Below are 23,652 nucleotides of genomic sequence, written 5' to 3'. Positions count from 1 at the left end.
TTCTGTCACAGTAATGTCCTTTACAACACATCATGCAATACAGTAATTCCCCTTACAACACATTCTGTCACAGTAATGCCCCTTACAACACATTATGCCACAGTAATGTCCCTTACAACACATTATGCCACAGTAATGCCCCTTATACATTATGCCACAGTAAGGCCCCATATACATTATGCCACAGTAAGGCCCCATATACATTATGCCACAGTAAGGCCCCTTACACATTATGCCACAGTAAGGCTCCTTACACATGCCACAGTAAGGCCCCATCTCCCTTCTCTTACCTGCCAGGGCCGTGCGGTTGGTGAGCTCGGGGTGGCGTGGGACATGGCTGCCACACGCTTGGGGAACTGTCAGTACTGCAGTCATTGTAATGTGGCGCCGCTCGCAAACCAATTGGAGCTCACGGACCGGCAGCCTCCGCTGATTGGCTGATGGTCAATGAACACTGATTGTCTTGCGACCAGCACCACATTAGACTGACTTTGTGCCTGTGCCTCTCAAGGCCAGGATGCAGCTCCAGACCCACAAGGGCAGCAACCTAGCCTCCCGGAAGCCTCTCCCCGAGACCCCCTCAAGTACGGCACCCGGGTTACGTGCCCCCTTAGCCCCCCCCTTTAGTTGCAGCCCTGAACACTATAAAATAAAAATACAGATAAGTTGCAGGCAGTGGAGCCAAAAATGTAACCACATGTTTAAATGAGAAACACACAATATACACAGTTGGGACTATGGATTAATTAGGCAAATAATATCTTGGAATGGTCAGTATCTGCCCTGATTGCCTATAGTTATGGCAAACATGAATGCAAGAAGAGACCTCAGTGACTTTAAAAGAAGAGTGAATGCTGCGATTATTTTGACAGGGGCCTCAATGGCCAAGACAATTCAACATGCAAACACCCCAAGTGCCATGGTGTATCAGCATGGAACTGTGATGGGAAAACCCCCACCAGCAAAGGGCAACACTGGATAATAGCACATTTCAGTCTGTGGAGCGTGCAGTCTGTTTCATAAAAAATTTATTGATGACAGCTCTACAGAGCAGGATAAAATTAGGTTGCAGTGCATAAACCAGATATCACACTTGAAAATGCATGTCTGCAAGTCTAGTGATGCAATACCACACATAATGGATTACTGAGTAGTGGAGGAAGATGATATACAGTAGTGAATCGTCATTCACCATGTTCTTGAAAAAAACGGCCAAGTGCAGCTAAAGGTCATCCCATGCCTAAGTGTTTGTTTCCAACAGTGAAAGGTTTTGCTGGTTCCAAAAGGTTGTGGGCACATTTGTGTGGCTTGTGTACAGTCATAATCTTTGACGGTATGAACAATTCTGAACTCTATTTCATGGTACAGAGTTATCATCTTAACCCTGTGTTGCAGAATTTCATTCATGATGGAAGAAGTGTCTTCCAGGATGACATGCGGATGCCCAAAGGTTAGATGAGCATGACAATAATGTCATACAAGTGATATGGACATTTCAGTCTCCATAACACTACCAAATCAAACATTTATTTGATATTTTTAAAGTTTTCCACCCATCTCCGTAAGAACCCTGCCTCACAGTTCCAGACAATGATAGACACAATTACAGGTAATGCTCTATTTAGTGACTTTATATTGTTTTTCCACTTTTTGCCTACTACTTGTATATCTATGTATGGGTGTGGTATGTTAGGTTGACAGTTCTCATGTCAACAGGCATACAGTGGACATGAGAATGTCGACATGCTTAGTGACCTAGTCAACATTTATCATGTCTACATAGATGACATTTTGACATGATAGAATCTTGACCTAACGTCCCTGGTGGCTAAGCAGTTACTTACCTTGTACCGGCAGCAGCGGCGTCTCTAGCATCATCGTACTCATCCTGGCGGTCATGTGACCAGCAGATCCGGCGCAGACATGTGACTGAGCAGTGTTTAGGTGAGAATTTTTTCCCGAACTCCTCCCCCTAGTACTTAACACTAACCTATCCATAGCGACTAACCCTAATCTCCCCCTAGCACCTATCCTCCCCCTAGCGCCTAACCCTAACCTCCCCCTAGCACCTAACTCTAACCTCCCCCTAGCGCCTGACCCTAAATGTCTGCATTCTAAGATTGCAGAGATTTCACATAGCAACATTTCAGATGTAGACATTGTGAACATTCTAGTGTTAACATTGTGGTGTCGACATTATAAATGTCAACATGGTCGATCATGCGACTGAACACTCTATATACAATATATGACAGAAACCAATATCTCATATTAACCCCAAATCCTTACTTTTCTATTGTCATTCATGTTATAAAACCTACTCTACAAGATTGTAAATACCATTTCTTCTGTTAAATAAAGGTCTTACACTGTGTGATGCACAGGCCCGGCGACAGGGGGGGACTACGGGTACACTACGGGTACACACGTAGACCGTACCGGGACCCCCGAGGTCCAGAGGGGCCCCCGAGGACGGAACGGGCACAAAACAAGGCAGCAGACTTGTTTTGCAGGGCCGCGCCACCGGAACCCATAGCCACCACCCAGCCTCTGCTCCTATTCCTATGTAGCCTGGCCCGGGTAGCGCTGGGCTCTTTCAGGTGGCTCAGCTGTGGCCCGGGCCTGACCTTCAAGTGTGCAACGCGGCGGCGTGACGTCATATGTCACGTCGCCGCACATCTTTCCCACTGGGCCATCAGGCAGGCTGCATTACTTTGTGCTGTGCTGTCGAGGGAAGGGTAGGGAGATGATAGAGGAATAGGGGCTGGGTGCTGGGGATGGAAGGTGGTGAAGGGGCATAAGAAGCTGATAGGGGCTGGGGCAGAGGAAGGTGTTAAGGGCTGGGGACAGAAGGGGCTGGGTACACAAGAAGGTGATTTGGTCTGGGTACAGAAGAAAGTGATAAGGCTGGGGGCAGAAGGTGACACTGGCTGGGGGAATGGGAGGTGATGTGGGCTGGGGATGGAGGAAGATGAAGGGGCAGAGGAAGGTGATGGGGCTGGGGACAGAAGAAGATGATAGGGCCTGCGGACAGAGGAAGATGACGGGGGCTGGGGCAGAATGTGACACTGGCTGGGGGCAGAAAGTGAACCTTGGCTGGGGCAGAGGAAGGTGATGTGGGCTGGGGATGGAGGAAGATGAAGGGGCAGAGGGAAGGTGATGGGGTTGGGGACAGAAAAAGATGATAGGGCCTGCAGACAGAGGAAGATGACGGGGCCTGGGGCAGAAGGTGACACTGACTGGGGGCAGAAGGTGACCATTGGCTGGGGCAGAGGAAGGTGATGTGGGCTGGGGATGGAGGAAGATGAAGGGGCAGAGGAAGGTGATGGGGCTGGGGGAAGAGGAAGGTGATGGGGCTGGAGGGTGAAGGGGCAGAGGAAGGTGATGGGGGCTGGGGACGGAGGAAGGTGATGGGGGGGTTCCTGGGATGAGGATGGTAATGAGAGGCCAAATTTGAGGAAGATGATGAGGGGCTGACGGCTGATGATGGCTGGTTGCAGACATCATCCCTACTACCTGTGAGGCATCCATAGCACTGCCATTAAGAAGACCTTGCAAGATATGGCAGACAAGCACTACAGACTGCATCATCAGTGACAGAGAGACTGTGTGGTAAGTCATAGTGTATTTTTACTTTATTTAAATGCTGGCATATATTTCAGTTAACATTATATCATGCTTCACATATCACACATGCAGGGGAGGGATGTGCGGGATCGGGGGTGGTGGTGAGAAGGTGGGGCCCCCAGAGACATCAGGGCCCTGAGATTTCTGTTGCCGGCCCTGGAGATATAAACTGTACACAGACATCTGATAACTGACTTTTGTACCCAAGCTGAGTACTATCACAAGGCTATTTTATAATTTAAATCAGAAACTTGATTAGCCTAGTTTTTATTTACAGACTTGTCTGTACTTTGCTCTTTCACTGCATTCAGATTCACAGAGTGGGAGAAAGGTGTGTAAGGATTGACATTAGAGAAGTCTTTTGTACAGACTAATACAATACATAGCCTTATGGAAGTAGAAGGAATCAACAGGGAAACTGGTAACATGGCACACAGATTGCTTGTGGTCACTAACTGTGAGAGAAATGGATGGGTAGTGACCGCAGAGGTTCATGGGGCCTATCTGTGCAAACTGAAATGGAGCAGAATTTTTGATTGTATTTGGAGAGAAGTCTGAATCCTGAGAAACAGTGGCATAACACCCGCAGGCAATGGAAGCATTGGCCTCTGGGTGTCAACCACATGCGCTGGGTTTGCGAATGTAACAGCGCATGCGCAGCACAGATTCCAGCTGCGGTAAGTTAGTGTAGATAGAGATAACTATCTATTTCCTGAAAAGCTGTCATCGCAAAAATGACAGCTTTTCGGAATAGATACTGATGGAGAGGAGGAATGATGAATTCCTCCTGTAATTAGGTAGAAATCCATGCGAGTTCTAAACCTAATTACCTCCATCAAATTTTAAGGTATGATGAATAGGTCCCTCAGACTGTTGGAGGCATGCTCTGCGCTGCCTGTTACTTCCCGTAGTCAGTGGATACTATGACCCGGAGCAGCTTGACGGAGGTGCAACCTCTGACCTGCACTCTCCACTGTGTCTTTCTCCTCTGTCCAGCCATACTAATGGACATGCCCCTGAGTACCTCCCGCAGTGGGAGAGTGAATCACCACTGACTGTCACTGCCCCCTCCTGAACTATACCTCCAAGCTCCAGGTACGAGATTACAAGGGGTTGCAGAGGGCATGATGGGGTGGCGCCTGGAAACCATGCCTCCGGGCACCCTGTCAGAAGTTCTGCCACTGATGAGAAAATAAACATTGTAAGTTAGATTTTAGGTGCAGAATAGGCACTATACTAGGAAAACCAGGACATTGCATTCTACTGTAAGAAACACATTACTAAGCAAGTAGCCTAAATCCTTTACATATTTGTTCTCTACCATACTGACAAATTGCTTCTGTAAATATATATATATAATTTTATTTTTTTTATTAATATTTGCGGTTCAGTACACATAGAGTGGGGGGCTGATTTATACAGTATAAGTAGACTGTGCTTGGTCAGGGGTATGCTTGGGTATATAACACAAGTGATAAAGCTTGGACAAAGGTATATTGCAATATATTACACAGGGTAATGTAAAGTGTTATTTTGGCATGATGCACTTTATTTTGATGAATGAAAAATGTCTTAAGGCACACATCCACTAAAAGACATCCAAACGACTGCACGATTATGACATTGTAATCGTGCAGTCGCTTGTCAGTCTGTAATGTGCCTACACTGAACGTTCAGTGTAAGCACATCAATCATCTCCTAACATGCGGAACTTGACGTTATCATCAGGTTATCCAACATGTTTGCCCGATGATAGATGTCTAAACGACCAGTGGGAGCGTGCATTGCTGGTCGTTTTAGACATTTTTCTTAACGTTTTGCAAACGATTTATGAACGATTTAACGATAACGATATTGTTATTGTTCAATTTAATCGTCTAGTGCAGTGGTTCTCAAACTCTGTCCTCAGGACCCCACACAGTTCACGTTTTGCAGGTCACCCAGCAGGTGCACAGGTTTACTCATTACTCACTGACACATTTTAAAAGATCCACAAGTGGTTATAATAATTTCACTTTTGATTCTGTGAAGAGACCTGGAAAACATGCACTGTGTGGGGTCCTGAGGACCGAGTTTGAGAACCTATGTTCTAGTGGATGTGTGCCTTTTAGACTTCTTTTGGTGTCATTAGAAAATGTTAATTTGAAGGACTGAAATTGTTGATATTGTGTAAATGATACAAAGCAGTATAAAATGCATATATATTACTTTCATGTTAAGTTTGTATTTTAATTGTTTTGAAATCTAGATGTATTATTATTACAACTGGAGTAACAGTTCAGTCAGACTTGTAGTCCTAATCAGTAGCAAGCAACGTAGTTCAGCATACATCTACAAATAAAATTACTGTTATTTCCAAAGATGGCTTGGTTAGGGTTCGCTTTTTAGCAAAATGTTTTGTATTCCTAACAGTAGAATACTGTAAACATGCATACCAAAAAGGTTAGCAGAAGAGACATAGGGCTAAATGTAATAGAATGCGAGCCGGCGCCGCTGCTGGAATACATGCGAATATTCCCGTATTTTTAAAGCAGCAAGCGTGGCTTGACTGCTGAATGGAGCAGACGTGTCTCCCTGCAGCTCCCTGGATTACCCCTCTAATTGCCCGGTTTGTGCTGGCCCCCGCTGCCTTTGAGGGTCTTCTATATACCACCTGGCCGCCTGCAGCCCTGTGGACCTTCTATCCGGACTCTGGGAGTGATTTGCGGCGGCCTACATCTCCTCCAGAAGCCCCGGGCTAAATTTTAGAGCTCCGTGGACCGGAGGGGTCACCGCTGGACATCGCCGCGACCCCCTTACACCCTCTGGACCCTCACTGGCTGATTGGGACACCAGGTGAGCTCGCATATCCCCAGGGGGTCCCCAGAGAGCCCCGCAAATCGCGGGAGGTCACCATCTTCCCGCAGTTCTCTAGCCCTGTGACCCTCACTGCAGCTGTCCCTTCCCCAGTGTTAATAGGGGACTTAGAAGACCATCAAGGGACACATATCCTCACCAGTCCTGTGTGTGATATTCCTGTGCTCCAGGTCACGCCGGACCTTCCCTCACCTGTTCTAGATGCCTCCCTCCTTCTACATTTAATTCTCTGCTGTCAGTCTGCTCCCACAACCGCCCGCTGTAGTTGGGACGCAGCTTCTGTTTACAGGGGCTTTGTTGGTGCGACCAGCGGCCCTGTCTGATCTTTCTAGTCCCTGGAGCACTGAGTATACCGAGTGCTGCCATATTACTGACCCATGTCTGCCACACTCATGTCAGTACCCAATACTATGTATATTGGAACACTACTGTGTGGCTGAAATTGTGTTACAGAACTCAAATTCTGATGTGATCCTCTACTTTACTCATTCTCCACCCATATTCATCTGGTGCATTATGTAACCTAATAATTTAATGCCTCTCTACTGAGGAAAAGTGTGTCTGCTACATTATTCAGAGTCAACGGTGTAATTTCAACTTCGTTCTCCTATTTGTGCATTCTCCATACTTATTATATCACTTCTGACCTCACAACAGCTCTTCAGGAAGTCAGATTGGAAATTTCAGTTCTCGCACCGATCAGCTGGAGCGTAAAATGGAGGAATTAGTGACGTCCCACAACGATCTCATTAGGGCCCACGATCAACAGCAGTCTGAGTTGGAGTCACTTAAGAATAAAATGGTGGACATGGAGAATTGCAGACTTCTCCCTAACGTTGAAGACAGAGAACCGCATACAACGTCTCCCTCGACCTCGTTCTGTTTCCGGACCTCTACCTAGAGATACTCTCTTACGTGTCCATTACTTTCCAATAAAAGAACGTATTCTCCGGGCAGTTAGATCAGCTGAAGGTACAGATATATTAGGTGGCTTACAGCTTTTTCCGGATTTTTCAGCAATAACTGTTTCCAAACGCAGGATTCTGGCTCCTATTACATCAGCTTTACGGTCCCACGAGATCCAATATCTTTGGGGTTTCCCAGTCAAATTAATTGTTGTCTATGATGGATCGTCATATGTAATTTCAGATCTGGATGCCGGGGCCAAACTTCTTTTTTCCCAATGGGACATTTCAGTCAAATTACAAGTGCTCCACGGAAATCACCTCCACCTCAATCTGAATGGCCCTCTATTTGAAGCATATATATCTATTATTGCTGTTGCACCCCGTTGCTATTTCTATTATTTATATTTTATATAATACAGGTGTTGCATTTTAATTTTGACTTTTCTCCGGACTGTTCTTGGATATAGCGAGCACCCTATCATAAGATCCGTGAGTCACTAAAATGCTTTCACCATTATTGTTATTATAAGTGTACTTGACACTCTTTTCTTTTTTTACATATTTATGTATAATTCAGAGTTTTCTATTACTGGTTCTCTTTAAGTATGGCATGCTGATTAGGTTTATATATGTGTCTCTTTTTTAGTATTATTACTATGTGTTCTCTAAATGTTTTGATTGACACTAGAACATGGGTGGTGGCATTGAAGCCTACCCCTTCACTTTGTTGTTACTGTTTGTTTCCCTATCCCTGCAGTAACTATGCTGACCTGATATACCGGGTCATTTTGGTTATCTTCCCTTCCTTTTACTTACCTCTCCCTATTTTCTTGTTTTTTTTTTATGCATATGTATAATGTGATACATCAAATGTTAGAGTTATATGTGTTTCAAACTGTCAGGATTTCTATTCTTTTTACTATAGTATAATGGTACAAATATTTTCTTTAAGTGTCAAAGGTTTGAATTCCCCAAATAAACTTGCATTGTCTACATTCCACTAGCATAAAGTGGATATAGTGGCATTACAAGAAACACAATTATCATTTTGCCGATAAATGCTTGCAGGTGCAAACTTTTCGCACAAAACTGCATATTGTGCAATCCTATTGCCAAAGTTTTCGCATATGCGAAAACTCCATAGACAAAAACCGGCCAACTGTTCTCACCATCTCAGAGCAGGTTAAAAAATTTGCAAAATCCCTATTTTTGATAAAAAAAATGTGGGGACTTGGTTCAGAACCCTTTGGACCCCAGAACCCCCCCCCCCCCCCCCCCTGACAAAACCTTCAATGGCTACTTTTGGGAAAAAAACATTTTACTTAATTCTCCGTAATAATGACATGTAATTTTTGAGGTCATAATTAAAAAAGTGTTTGAAAATGGGTTTAATGTACTTTGGGTGACTGTATGGATGGGACAGGTGATTTATACATTGCAGGTGGCTGCACCAGGTGTTTTTTAATATTTTTTTAAAAGTGCACTTTTAAGACACAAAAATATACTTGAACCCATTTTAATGTACCCCCAATTTAACTGCAGCAATTATTTTCACCCAAAATTTTTTTGCTTTATATAATTTTTCCACACTTATACAAATATGTATATAACAGCCATTTGACACAATTTAAAACCCCAAAATACTTTTAATATGTCCACTATTACACTTCTAGATTGATGTCCACGATTACACTATTACACTTCTAGATTGATTTCCTATGTCAGTTAGGCTTTTCATGGGTACAGGCTGATTTCCCCAAAATGTGCTGTACTTTTTGCTGGTTTCACCATGCACAGTTTTCGACTAAATGCTTTTTTTATGGCTTTTGTAATAGGGTAGTGCGAAAAACTTGAAAATATTGCACCGAAATATGCAAATTGTTTGAAAAACTTCCCCGATGTTAAGTTTTCACGGCTAACTGAATCCGGCCCAAAATGTAATAAAGTGCAAGTCAGCACCGCTGTGGCAATACATGCGTGTATTGCCGTATATATATATATTTTTTTTATTGAAAAGTTTTTTGTTTTTTTTTAAATAAGGGCTACAGAAAGAAAAAAATGGGGAAGGGGGGAAGAAAAAACAGTAAGGGGTTACAGAGCACATACACATCGATATACATAATGTGAAATTATCATATGACATATTAAATTCAATAAATCAATTTTAGACAAAAGACATCGAAGTATAACATTCATAAGCAAAAATCAGATCGAAACGGGAGATTAATTTAAACTAAATTGGAGAGGATCTGATGGTTTTTATAGAAAATTATCGCCTTCTCCATCTGTCACATAATCATGCCAAGCTCTCCATTTTACCAAAGGCAAGGCAAGAGACAGCAGTAGAATAAGGTACAAATTCCGTTTCCACCAGAAAATGAAAATTGAATCTGGCCCTTAGCCCATGTTATTTAATTATAATTTTGTATACTTTTTTGGTGTTAAAATGAACTTTATAAGATAAACTGATTCTATATAATTCCAGTTGTCTCCTTTATCCTGTTTTGATTAACTGTTTTCTTTCTTAGTTCAGACCATATACACACTTACATAGGAGTTTAGCCCAGGTGCCTTATATGTGTACTTGTGCATTTAAGTTCAAGAACATAACCTATTTTCTGGTAAACTTTCTACAGGTATATATTGTGGGACACGTACCCCCAGGATACTTTGAAAAGAAACGTGGAAAGCCTTGGTTCAGAGAGAATTTCAACAAGCGCTATGTGGAGATAATTCAGAAACACCATAAAGTGATACAGGGACAATTTTTTGGACATCATCACACAGACTCCTTCAGAATGTTTTACAGCAATTCAGGTAATTATTAAAGCTCTGGTCCAAAATTGCTAGTTTACCTAAAAGCTTTGATGATTTACCGTGGTCTTCACACACTTCATCTGTAGTCGGGAAGGCACAACTTCTTTTTTTCTTGAGAAGACTGCGGGCTCTGGGTTTATCGAGGAATATTCTCAGAAATTTCTATTGATGTGTTATCAAGAGCCTCTGTCTTAAACTATGCTATTATAGTGTGGTATGGGAACTGCATCCTTTCTATGTTACCAGTCTGCAATAGATGGATATAATTTATTCATATAATTTAAATATCTCAGGAGGGACTTCTTGTAAGGCTAGGAATGGATAGGGGGCAATAATTTAAATCCAGGTCTAGAGCAGACTGAACCCACCGGGCAATAACAATAACCTGCTGTCTAAACAATTGGGTTTTAGGGCAATGCCACCAAATATGCCAAGCGAGTCAAGGGGTATAACCACAGTGCCAGCAGACATTTGGCACACTAGGAAAAAGCTTAGAGAGAAACCTGGGACACCTATACCACCTGGCGAGAATTATACTGAGTCTCCAGGACACAAAAGATCTCAAACTGTGTTAAAATCCTACCCAGTAAATTACGAGTTAGCTTCCCAAGATAAAGGGGTGTTTGTTTGCCTGGCGCTCACTCGGATGCTACTTGTGGTGTCTGGTGGGGCTGCAAAAGTTCTAAAAGGGAGAACCCTCTGTTCTCTCCCTAGATTCGTCTATAATAAAGGATTGTATGTATTCACATACACCATAGAACTGTGCCTGTAGATCTTAATTTTGGGTCAACAGTGATAGTAGGTGTTTTACACTGAAATGATAGCCCAAAACTGTGTTGGTAAGAGAAAACAATGTTTTTATTGTGATAACAAAAATGGGTATTAAAATATAGATCTATATATATTCTATGTACAATATACTATGTATTATGTAGACCTTGTTTAGTGTTGGATGGTAGAGAGAGTGTTAGTTTTTATAGTGTATAACCCCACTTAAACAGGGAGTGCAGGTGGTATGCATGTTCCTTATATGTGGTTTGTTAGCAAAAGGGGACTGAGATGAGGGGGTGATTGGGTAGGAGAGGGTTAAATGGTAGATAGCAGCCAAGGGGTAGGCGTCCCTATCCCCTAGCATTAGTCTCAGTGTCATTGGAATAGCAGTCACTCTGTGTTTAATGTAAAAGTTCCGGTGAGGCCTCACCTGTCTTCCCATGTCCTGGGTGTTCGGTCTTTCTTCTGAGGGAACTGGATAAGCTGCTCATTAAGACACCAAGGATACAGATTCAAGACCTGTAACAATATATACACAGGGACATGGTCAGACCATGTAATGGAGCTTATGCTGGAGGAGAGCAAGAGGTTTAGCTAGCAATGATTGAGAAGGAACAGGTCTATTCTAGAGTAGAAGTGGTAGATATTACAGTTAAACATATCGTCTTTGTGCAGCAGGTGTTTTAATGTCCAATTGTCCACCAATTGGTGTTCATAAAGCAATTGCCTGACCCTTCGTAGAACCTTCGGGGTAAATTAAAAATCAATCAACATCAATTTGTTTGTCAGGGGCTAAATCACACATTTACTAACAGACAATTTTTCTTATATTGATTTTAAAGTGTTAGTAACTATGCAATTTAGCCCCTGAAACATCTCCAGAGACCTTCAACAGGATAGAGAATGCAATAAGGCACTGGTAATAGAGAAGTGAAATTTATCCACTACAAGCATCCATGAGGTAAACCACACAGTGAATGGCAGGAAATGGGTGTCATGAAAAATAGATGGGAAATTGACAAAAAAATTGTGATAACACACATGTAGGGAAAGTACAAGAGACATATAGCAAATATCAGCAAGAACAGAGGATATTTAAACATGAAAAGCCAATCAAAAAAAGTATAAAATAGCAATAACAAAGAATGAGTGATAAATGTAAAAAACAATCAGACACCAAATACTAAATTGCAAATCTTAAATATTATATACACATCCTAATCAGGAAGGAAGAGAGAGTGAGAGAAGACATAGGCAATAAACAAATTATAAAAGAGAAAGGGTAGTCCACAATACTCAGCCCATATCAAAGGCAGCACCAACTTTCGGGTTGTCGGGCTTCCACATGCGGCCACCATTTGTCTGCCACTGCTCCCAGGCTGGCAGAGGACCAAATGAGCCAAAGGAACTGTTAAACCAGAAACCATTATAGGATACTTGGAGACTGAGAGGGAAACCCCATCAGTACTTTATATAGTTTTCACATATCTGCTAAGGTATAGAAGAGCTTCCTATGTCGTAAGGTGCAAAAGGCAAGTCCTGGTAGATTTCAATACAGTGGCCATTTAAATCAATGCCCCATAGGGACTGGACTTTGTGGATGATGGCACCACCTTTGTTCGTAAAATAGGGAAGCTGGCATATAATATTCCAAGGATTATCAGAGGGTTTACCCTCGAGGTCTCAGGGTCCTGTGTGCCCTATCAAGCATGATCTGATTATCAGGGTCTTTATCAAGCACTTTGTTGAATATCTCAGTGAAATCGTTGACACTCCAGATACATACATACATTATTCCTGCAGCCCCGGTTACCCAGATCACCAAGGCAGCTGAAGGTTTAGAATTTCCTGAAATTGTTGATCCTGAACAGAGCCCTGTAAAACTACATGGCCTCCTCGGCATCCTCCAGCATGACTAGACTGTAGGCCAAATGATTCCACCAAACAGGACAGTGGAAAGCTTGATAATCACGCACTTCTACAGCCCCCGCTTCTGGTTTAGGAAGTCCTTTTTCAGTAGGCAGAGAATCAGGATGGTGCAGGATTACTGTAAAGTCAATGTTACGGCCAGGGGGCTGACATGAGGAGGGGGTAGAGGATGCTACTGCAGGGGGTTTGGCATCTGTGGGTGGCAGTAGAGGAGGAGCTGTCCTTGAAGGGTAGTCTGCTCCACACTTGCGCTTAGGAGTGGTGAGGGATGGGACATCGAAAGTAAATATTCAAACATTGTCTAGTCCTAAACATTAACTGATGTTTATAACTATAAGCACTCCAAGCAAGGGTGTCATCTAGTTCCCAGCAAGTCTGCCCTATGTTTTCAGGGGGCAATTATTTTTTAAAAGGCAAAACCAGGTTAGTTTTGCCTTTTAAATGATTGCCCCTTTGAAACATCGGGCAGAAGCTTTAGGAACTCATCGATGCCAGCACTGCACAGGCTTTTAACACTTACCCTGTTATGGCACCCTAGACAACAACGTGTACACCCCCTACAACCCAGGCTTGTGAGGTCTTCCGCCACTAACAACCACCGGCTGTTCCCTTAGAACTAGCAATGTTCACCGGTACTTAAGCTGCCGCCTGGTCTTATAACTTGGGGTAGTAGTGGTTTACATGAATGACCAGTGGGAACCAGAGGTTTAGCATATGGAACAGGAAACCGATAAAAGTCAGTGGTGCGGCTTTAAGAGCCGATGATGCGACTTGAGTTGTTGGTGCAGCTTAGAGCCGGTGGTGTGGCTTAGAGTTGGTAGTACAAGTTGAAGAATTGATGATGCAGCTTTGAGAGCCGAAGATGCGACTTGAGGGTCGACGGTGCTGCTTGAGAACCAGTGATACAAGTTGAACTGATGGTGTGGCTTACGGAGTCGATGCTGCAGCTTGAGCCAGTAGTTCTAATTAAAGAATTGCTGATGGGGCTTTGAGAGCCAATGGTGCGGCTTGAGAGTTGGTGGCAGTTTGGGAGCTGATGGAGCGGCTACGAAGCCATGGCAGCTTGGGAGCTGATGGAGCAAACACAAAGCCAGTGGCAGCTTGGGAGCTGATGGAGCGACTGGGAAGCCAATGGAGCGGCAACGAAGCTGGTGACGCTGGACTCAATACAATCAGGAACAACAGGAATGCTGACCATGCTGCAGAGCCGAGAGATCCACAAAGAATGCTATAGTCGTCGAGATGGAAAAAGGCCAGCGAGCACAAATAAGGGAAGAAACCAATCAAGCCGTGTAGTGGATAACACGTGACATCCTGCGGTGTCCAGATTGCCTAGCAACCGACGGAACTGGAACAACACTGCCAGAAGGGGGTAAATTGCTAGAGAGAAGTAAGTCGTGACCGCGACTTGTAACACCCCCAAGTCTCTCATATCTTATACCTTCCCTTACAGTGTTATTTTGAGTCGAACGCAGCCACAACAACGCTTGGTGAGTCTTTAGACGCAGCCATCGGTCACACCATGTATCTCAATCAGTACCGTGGAATGCATTCACAGAGCAACTTTTTAGCAACTTAGACGCATGTGCAGTTGAAAAACATCAACCATTTGCATGAATGTCGGCATAGCATTCAACACAGAACCAGGCCCTCAACTACTGACCTACCTGTAATAGTATGATTTATGTACACCATTTTTCAGCATGCCATACCCAGGACTCAAACTCTTAACCTCATGTACTAGTCAGACATCTAACACATAGGAAGCTGAGTCTTTAGTAGTCTAAGTACGTTAGTTGTAATGGCCAGTTTAAACCATTGCAGCTAAGTAGATCCAGGTATCATATCGCTCTGGGTGGCTGTATGTACTGTCCAGCTACATATAATGTGTGGCTGCATACTACATAGATCTTCTTAGCTGCAATGGTTTCAAGATTACAAGGCTTTTTATTAATGAGCAAATAGCTTCATTTCTTCTGTGGCTGACTGCCGTATGTGAGGTTGAGAATTCAAGTCCTAGGTATTTCATGCTGAGCAGTGTGTTTTAAATACTAAGGGAATTAAACTGAATGTACACATATCTCCTGTGTGTACGGGAGGCCTGGGAGCCAATCAAGCGATGGTGAGGAAACATTGGATCCTCACCATTGCAGGGTTAGCCATCAGCCATCGGACCCAAACAATCTTTGGTTCTGATTAAACATCATTCAATTCCTATACTTAGTTGTGAGGAATCGACGCATTTCACGTTGCAGAGAGAAGTCTCTAGGTTTACTGGAGCTTTTCTTGTGGAATTCCTGTTCTTAGCCATTGGGAAGGGATTTGTAGCAAATAGTCAAAGGAGAGGCTCAAGATGTCAATGGAGAGTGAAGATTATTGGGAAGATCTACCGAACCTTGCAAAAGGGGCAGATAAAATAATTGACCATAGCAACCAATCGGATTCCACCTCTCATTTTATAGAATATACTAGAGAAATTATAGCAAGAAGCTGATTGGTTTCTATGGGCAACTTCTCCACTTGTCCTCTTTAGGAGGTTTGATACATCTAACGCTTGTTAAAATGCACAGCCTCTGATGAGTAAAAGCCCAAGTAGTACTGACCAGCAGCAGTATAAGGACGATGGGAGGGATATCAGCAGCACTAGTAAAGCTGGGATGTGATTAGTACCAGATAGAGCCTGGGACAACCGTTCTGTAGCTATATGGTGGGTGGTCCAGGAAGGAAATCCTGTATTCTGCAGGATGCCATGGAGAGGAAAGCAGGAACTGTGGGGGCGATTCAAACCCGGACGCTAAGCTGCACTCTCTCGCAGCCGTCAAGGAATGGATATGCAAATTCCGCAATCACACAGCCAGGCTAAAGGACGCCCTCTATGTCATAGAGAGAGACGGCAGAGTGAACGCTCACTGGTGTAATGACACACACTTTTCTTTCTTAGCACACGTCATCTCCAGGAAGTGTATGATTAATCTGTAACATCGAGAGCCATCGGAGCTGCTCGCAGCCCTCGAGGAAGACCCTACCGCGCCGCAAGCACTGCGATCACTGCAGGCTGAAATACAACCAGGTGACGTGTACAATGATGCTTCCATGCTAATTATGGATGCCCATTAAACGCCGTTTTGACGCCCAGACACGGCTGCGTTCACACATCCACTCCTCAGTTCACAAGCACCTTCCTGTTATCACCCACAAACTGCACTGTCACTCAAATTAGTGTCCAGTCTGTGCACTCACTGCGTTCGATTCCCGAATGCAGTGAGTGGCTCGCGCATGCGCATATTGCTGCAAGCACAGATGCGCGACAATCGGCCATAGTGTGCGTTCGCGGCTTAGCGTCCGGGTCTGAATCAGGCCCTGTGCCCTCCAGGAGCCATCACAGCAGGTTGGAGGAAAGCTGAAAGCAGTCCCAATACCAGGCATGAGTAGTAGATTGTGGAATGGACAATTAAGCCCTCAGATGACATGAAGACATTTAAAGGTGCGTTATTAGTTCTCATTGCACTCATCCCCGATAAGATGAACAGAAAAGCCTAATTGAAGTTGTGACTAATTAAGCTTCATTGATAGAGAAAAAACTATTCTTAGAAACGTCAGATTTTAAAGAACATGATATAGCAAGAGCTCTTACTTATTACCTTTCCCACATATTTGTAGCTCAGAAATCTCTAAGAGTGAGGAACATTATCCAGCCTCCTTATGCAATATTGTACGGACTGCTTGGTATCATCAATGACTGTAAGGGCTATTTCACATTTGCCGGTTTTGGCCGGGTGTGAAATCTAGTAAATGCAGGAAATCAGCGGGTCCTTTCAGACGGCTAAGGCACGGTCACCGTCCAACAGCCAGAAATATCTACTGTGCAGGACGGTGCCGTGCTGTGCCGTCCCTGCATGCCAGTAGTGTGAAGGAAACTGTTTCCTTTCACACACACTTGCTTCTGCCGGCCGGGCTTGTGCTGCTGCTGCTGCGCATGCCCGATTAGTTGCCAAAAAAAACCCCATAAAAAGCGTCTCAAAGCCGCTGCTTGTGAAAGGCACACAGTGCCTGTAAAAACCCGGCCTGCTACCGCCTGGTTCTTGCCTGTCCGGCCAAAACCGGCAAATGTGAAACTGGCGTAGAGGTCTTGTAGCAACTTCTCATTTCATAATGCAGAAAGTGTTTGTTTTTTCATCATCAGGTTTTCTTCAGTCCGTCAGCTCTCCCCCATGCTTCTCTGCATTACTAATACTACATAATAGAGATCCATGCTTGCTGGCTCATCATTAAATCACTATCACAAATGATCTTATCCATCAAAGTCTTATGTGCCTCACAAAATATAACAATGAAGCAACAAAAACTAAAATAAAAAAATAGTCCATTATCTGTGTCCTTTTTCAGAGCCCAAGGATGATGTTATCCATGACACAGACACATTTTGCAAACATTTATTATGTAACACAGAATGCAAGCAGCCTGCACCTATAAAAAAAGACTCATTCATCCAGTCCCATCTTATTCTAGGGATTCTAGTCTAGTCCAGTTTAGTCACAACATATCTTCAATATGCAACTTAAAGCATACAAACCTCAAATGTACACCTCTGTTTCTGTCCCTTATAACTGTCTACAAAGTAAACTTCTTTGGCATTCTTGTTCAGAGAACATATTTTTTTATTTTGTTAATTTTTAGTTATAGAAAGCCTATAAAATAATATATTTTTATTCCAATGTGCTACCAAAAGAAAGTACTATCTGTCCTGGAAAACAAACAATAACATCTACAAATGTTATTTGCTTGGATAGATATAATTATCTGTCTGATCATGACAGAGCCAAAGCCCTCCAGTAATTAATTGATCTATATATATATATATACACATATGCACATCATTCTTATCCCAGGTGATCCTGTCAGCAGCATGTTTATTGCACCTGGAATATCTCCTTGGAAGACCACTTTACCAGGCGTTAACAATGGAGCCAACAATCCAGGAATAAGAGTGTTTGAGTATGACAGGAAAAGCCTTCATGTACTGGTAAGCTGTCCAGCATCAGTATTATCTTTGACTCAAGTAAAACAAAACAAACTGACAAATGTTCCCTCTAATATTTGGAAGGATTGAGGTGCAAATGTTGTTGGGCAGCAGAAATGTGTGAATGTATGAATGATGTGCAACTGCAACACGTATAGGCCCATATTCAATTGCCGGCATGACGGAGTTTTCGCCGTCATAGCCAGTTTTGCCTCCGGAAAAGTATCGCACTTGTCACTGCGATTCGCCCTATTCAATTGCAAAGCATGCGACAACGCGTCCCGACGAAACTGAAATCGGCAAAGTCCTATCAGATTTGGGGAAATCAGCCTGACACCCCCCAAACGATGCACTGACATGGGCGATCACTATGGATACCCCCGATTAGCCCTGCTGAAGGTATTTGGGGTGCTTTAATGCTCTCAATTGGTGCTATTTAGCACCTTTGCACAAGTGGTGAAGAATAGCATTTAGCAGTTTTTTGGGGGCAAAATAAGTAGTCCCAGCAAATTTGGGGTACTTGAAAATGGGTGTAAGCCTGGTTAAAATTCGCTAAAGTGCGTTTTAAAAAAAAACGTAAAAAACGCACCTGCAGCAAGCACCTGCAAACAAAAAAAGTAATTTTCTGGGATGATCTAAAGTATGTATTTAACTTTTTTTGACAGTTTACCTTTTTGACGTAGTTTACCTTTTGTCCCAAGGCTGCAGGGGTGTTCCCGCAACTTTGCACCAAAACCCCCCAATTTATTAACGTTTTTCCGCCTCCTTTCAGAGGCGAATCTTGGGCCTGATTCAGAGCCTCTCGTAAGTGGCCTCTTGTTCGCTCCGAGCGATGTTTGCCCAACTGCGCATGCGTACGGATCGTTATACGCATGCACGAACCAGTCAGTGCGGTCGAAATTCATGTGCTCGCAAAATAGCGAATGCCTGATAATTTGAGTGACAGAAAGAGGCGTATGTGGGTGGTAACAGGGGAAGGTGCTTGAAAACGGGGAGTGGAGATCCGAACGCAGGCGTGCTTAAAGGTCGAAACGGGCGTTTTATGGGTGTGCATAATTAAAACAGCAGCGTCATTGACCACTTCACTGGGTTATTTAATAGCCAGAACTGCTCGCAAAATTGTGGTAGCAAAAACCAACCACAAGAATAGCGAGCAGTTCATACCCTGGTCGATGTACTCGATTAATCTAATAAATAGCGGACATGATGTAGGATGCGAGCGGCCAGGGGGCGTAATTTCCCAAAAAACGTCCGCAAGTTTTGTTCGCTCGTTCAGACCTAGAGGCGTGAACAGATCGCAAACAGCGAACGGTTCATTTGAATAGCCAACCCTATTTTCTGGACGAGCGAGCGCTAATTGCGTCCGGCTCTGAATCAGGCCCCTTGTCCGCTGGTTTGAAGGCGCAGACTTTCGCACTGGCAGAAACTCTTTACAACTGAATAAGGCTAACAGTTCTCGCTTGAACTTTTCGCCGATCTCTGCTTTTCGCCAGCAATTGAATACGGCCCATAGTATGCATGATTAAAGTAGAATTGACAACAGAAGCAGTGACACACACAGAGCCATATTCAATTAGGTGGAAAAAGTCCCGTACTTTTCGCATGCCGGACTTTTCGCCGACATCCCTGGATTTCCATGCGAAAAAGTATCGCACTTATCCCCGTATTCAATTAGAAATAGGACAAAATGGCACCTGATGAAATGCAAACAGGCGAAAAGTGCTGTCAGATTTGGGGAAATCAGCCTGACACCCCCCAAAAGATGCACTGACATTGGGGATCACTATAGATGTCCCTGAATAGGCTTGCTGAAGGTATTTGGGGTACTTAAATGCTCTCAATAGCTGTTAATTAGCTTCTTTGCACAAGTGGTGAAGAAAAGGATTTAGCAGTGTTTTTTGGAGAAAATAAGTAGTCCCAGCAAATTTGGGGTACATGAAAATGGGTGCTAGCATATTTTAAAGTTGCTAAAGGAGAAGTTTTAAAAAACATAAAAAAAATCAACCTGCCGCAACTACCTGGTGCATACTTGGGGACCTCCTGGTAGTCTATTTCGCTAGTTTTTAAGTTTGTCTCCAAACTTTGTACTTTTTTTCCCCCTTCTTCAAAGTAATTTTTTGGGGTGTTACGTTTTTCTTGTAACTTTTTTTTGACACAGTTTACCTTTGGGGGCCTGTCCCAAGGGTGCAGGGTGGTTCCCGCATGTTTGCACCCCAAAACCCCAATTCTGCACTTTTTTTTGACAGCTTTCATAGGCGTATCTTTTTCTCCTATTCCAGTGCATTGACTTTCCGGCTAAAAGTCCTTGGGATTGAATACGGGGATAAGTTTTTGTCTGGCGAAATTACATCACCAGCGATACTTTTCCGCAGAAATGGCCTTTTCACACCTAATTGAATACGGCTCATAATACCCAGCAGAGATAAACATATTTTACCAATCAGCATGATATTCTGAATTGAACTGCATAAACATCTTTGTTTAGCGCTGAGATAGGACAACCTCGCTCTGCCAGGCGATTGTAGATTATTTTTGATCCCCTGAATCGTGGAATATTAGGAATTTCCTTTTACCTTCAGTAACCGCCTGTAGTGGAGGGGCTACTTCGCTGCCAACACCAAGCTTCTACTAGTGACACTTGGAACCACTTACTTCTATACAGGCTCCTGGAACCGCCTACTTCTGGGTTTGAGTGTCTGCCAATTTCCACTGGTCCCTCACCATGGACCAGTCTCTGCAGGGTGGCAAAGGGCTTTAGCTTGGAGACACTGGGCTCAGGCCCTGATTCAGAGCCGGACTCTTTTGTTAGGGGTCGCTCTGAATCAGGGCGTTTTTTGTTTTTTTTACCCCCCGCCTCCAGGCCGCTCGCTAAGCTGTGGGTGACCACCCACAGCTTTAGCGGGTGGCCTGGCGATGGTCGCGATTATTGCGATCATCGGGCTTGCGACGAGACCCTTTTGGTAGGGTCTCGTCCACCGCAAGCCCCAGTGAACTTCCTGCTCTATTAGAGCAGGTAGTTCACTACTGACATCACTGGTGATGTCAGTAGGGCCGCCCACAAATGGCACGCGTTCCTTCAGGAACGCCTCCGTTTGTCCAGCCACTCCCACTTCATGCCTACAAAACGGGGTGAGCTGTCAATTACAATCGACAGCCACCCTGTCTTGTAGTGAGTCCTGCAGCGAGTGAAAATTCACTCGCTACGGGGCACGCGCAGTGTGCATGTCACATGTGCGCACTGCCCGCCATCGACCCGCTTGCGAGTGCTATGCGCTCGGGAGCGGGTCTGCATCAGACCCTCAATCCAGAATAGCCAGGGAATGGAATACCTGTATGCGCTATTTTGTTAGTCACAGGATACAAGCGTCTTGAAGAAAGAAGATGTGTTTTGCTCTTTAAAAAGACAATTACTCCATCCATACAGGAATTCTTGAGTAGTACAGTCCTCTCTGAGAGTCAGATGATATACACACACAGGACTCACATGTAATCTTTATATCTTTATATCCCATTCTTACACACACCACAGACAGGGGCATATTAAGAGAGTAAATTGCATTCATCCTTTAATATATTTATGTAGTTTAAGCAGCAATAGAATTCGCATTCAACTTCCTCAAACGTACAGGAAATTATTAAAAACAGCAAACTGGTTTTCCTCAACAGCACGATGATGCAAGATCCCCTAGTGTGCTTTTAAAGAAAGTGGTATAGCAAAGGCTTGGCCAATCAACACCAACCCCTGCTAGAGCCAGGACAGTTACTATCACTTCCTATGTCACAGAAGATTGCAATTTCTTATACAATAAAATAGTCTTGAAACACATTCCTATAAGTGCATAGTCTACAGGCCTGGCCAACCTGTGGCTTTCAAGCTGTTGTGAAACTAAACATCCCAGCATGCCTTGCAAGTTTTAGCATTCCCTTTTAGCAAAACTGTGGCAGGGCATGCTGGGACTTGTAGTTTCACAACAGCTGGAGAGCAAACAGGTTGGCCAGGCCCGGTCTATACATTTAAAGAAGCATTTCCCCAACTGCCCACAGCACATTAAATATAACATGTTAAAACAGTATTGCATATACATTTATAGTACATGGCGCCTACCACTAATAGTTCATATAAAAATGTTGCTGCAGCACAAAGGACTATCCCCCTCAGTGCTGTGGCCACCTCATGACCATGTGGGCCTGGTCTCCGGCCACAAGCTTTGATTTGCAAAAAAGAGAGTAGTGTCTCTAAAATATCTAACATGGCAACCACTGTCTCTCTATTTTCTTCTACTTACCCCTTGTATCATGTGTTAGTCCCCTACAGTACCTTCCAGTGGTGTAGCCAGGTTTTGAAGTTAGGGGTGAGCAAAGTGTAAAGATAGGTGCTGTGATGGTGGGTGAAGCTATATCTCACCGGGAATGTGACTGTGCCACAGTGGGCATTGCTAGGCGCTCCAGAGCTAAGCAAACAACATTTAATTGCTGTACAAGTAGAGGCGCTTTCCTCTGCTGAGTGCAGCAGGAGAAAATCTCCCAACACCCCGCAAAGCAGGACATACATCCGCAGGACTCCAATGCAGAAACTACTCTTTCACACGATTTTACAATGCTCAGCACAAATTATTGAAACAAGAAAATTGTGTTTATCTGACAGCCTTCGGTTCAATTATGTGGAGGAGGACATGGCTGTGCTTCTGTTTGTCCACGTTGCTTCTGAAAGCCTCAGATTCTGATTATCATATTGTGCAGTAGAGAAGGACAGAAACTAATAAAGAGGGATGAACTGGACGATGAGAAGTGAGAATGTGTGGTGCATGTGGGCAGAGGGTTGTGGGGACACAGGAGAGATGGGTGATAATAGAAAATATTTGCAAAGTACAGTAGGTAAATACTTATGTAATACATCTTTATCTTCTTTTATATGTGAAGACTTACAGTCTGGTCATTGGAAAATACATTTTCAGAATATTTTCTGATGATCACTGCCAAGAATTCCTGAATGAATGAATTTTGATTCCATGATGTAAGAAAATGAAATGTGAAAAATGGTGAATACTTATTATAGCGCCATGGGCCTGATGCAGAGTTGGGTGTATTGCATCCCGAATGTTAATAAATTAAGTACCATCAACTGGAGAGGCCAAACTACTATGGTCAGAAACGGCTAGCAGATCGCCATCATCACCACCATCATCAGTGTGTGTGCTGGCACCACCTCTCCATCACCCACAAGCAATACACGGGTTGACTGGTCAAGAAGTGAAAAGAGTGGAGAAGTTGCCTATAGCAACCAATTAGCTTTGAGATAAGCTTTATCAAGTACATTCTATAAAATGGTATCTCAAAGCTAATTGGTTACTATGAGTAACTTCTCCACTGGTCCACTTCTCCACTCTTTTCACTGCTTGATGCATGTATACAGGTCTATCTTACATGCCATTACATAAACATGACATTACTGTAATCAGCAGTGGCATATCTATAATGGGTGCAGTGTGTGTGGGGCACACGGGCCCCCGGGTCACCCATATTTTTCTTAAACTTACCTGTCCAAAGTCCCGCGTCGGGTGTCACTGCTGCTCAGAACACCGGAAAAATGGCTGCTGCGGCCATATTCCGGTGTTCTGCGCATGCGCAGTAGACTCCGGGCACACTCTAGTGCCCGGAGTCTACTAATGCTCCGGTGGCTGGCCAGCCGCGTCAGTCGGCTGCCAGCCACCAGGGAGAGAGGAG

At 43.9% G+C, this 23,652-nt stretch overlaps 1 protein-coding gene across 2 annotated transcripts in view; it reads left to right on the top strand.

Annotated features, from left to right (window-relative positions):
- The window catches only part of SMPDL3B (sphingomyelin phosphodiesterase acid like 3B), a 130,983-nt gene that overhangs the window by 105,704 nt on the left and 1,627 nt on the right, over positions 1-23,652 (top strand). For both annotated transcript variants that reach the window (XM_088459955.1, XM_088459956.1), the window contains exons 7-8: positions 10,028-10,208; positions 17,798-17,931. In XM_088459955.1, coding sequence (XP_088316081.1) covers positions 10,028-10,208; positions 17,798-17,931 — 315 coding nt within the window. The remainder of the gene's footprint in view (positions 1-10,027; positions 10,209-17,797; positions 17,932-23,652) is intronic.

The sequence above is a fragment of the Taudactylus pleione genome, unplaced genomic scaffold (genome assembly GCF_031769625.1).
Source record: "Taudactylus pleione unplaced genomic scaffold, aTauple2 ptg000959l, whole genome shotgun sequence".
Lineage (NCBI taxonomy): Eukaryota > Metazoa > Chordata > Amphibia > Anura > Myobatrachidae > Taudactylus > Taudactylus pleione.
Note: the sequence above shows the minus strand (reverse complement) of the source record. Positions and strands in the feature narration are given on the sequence as shown.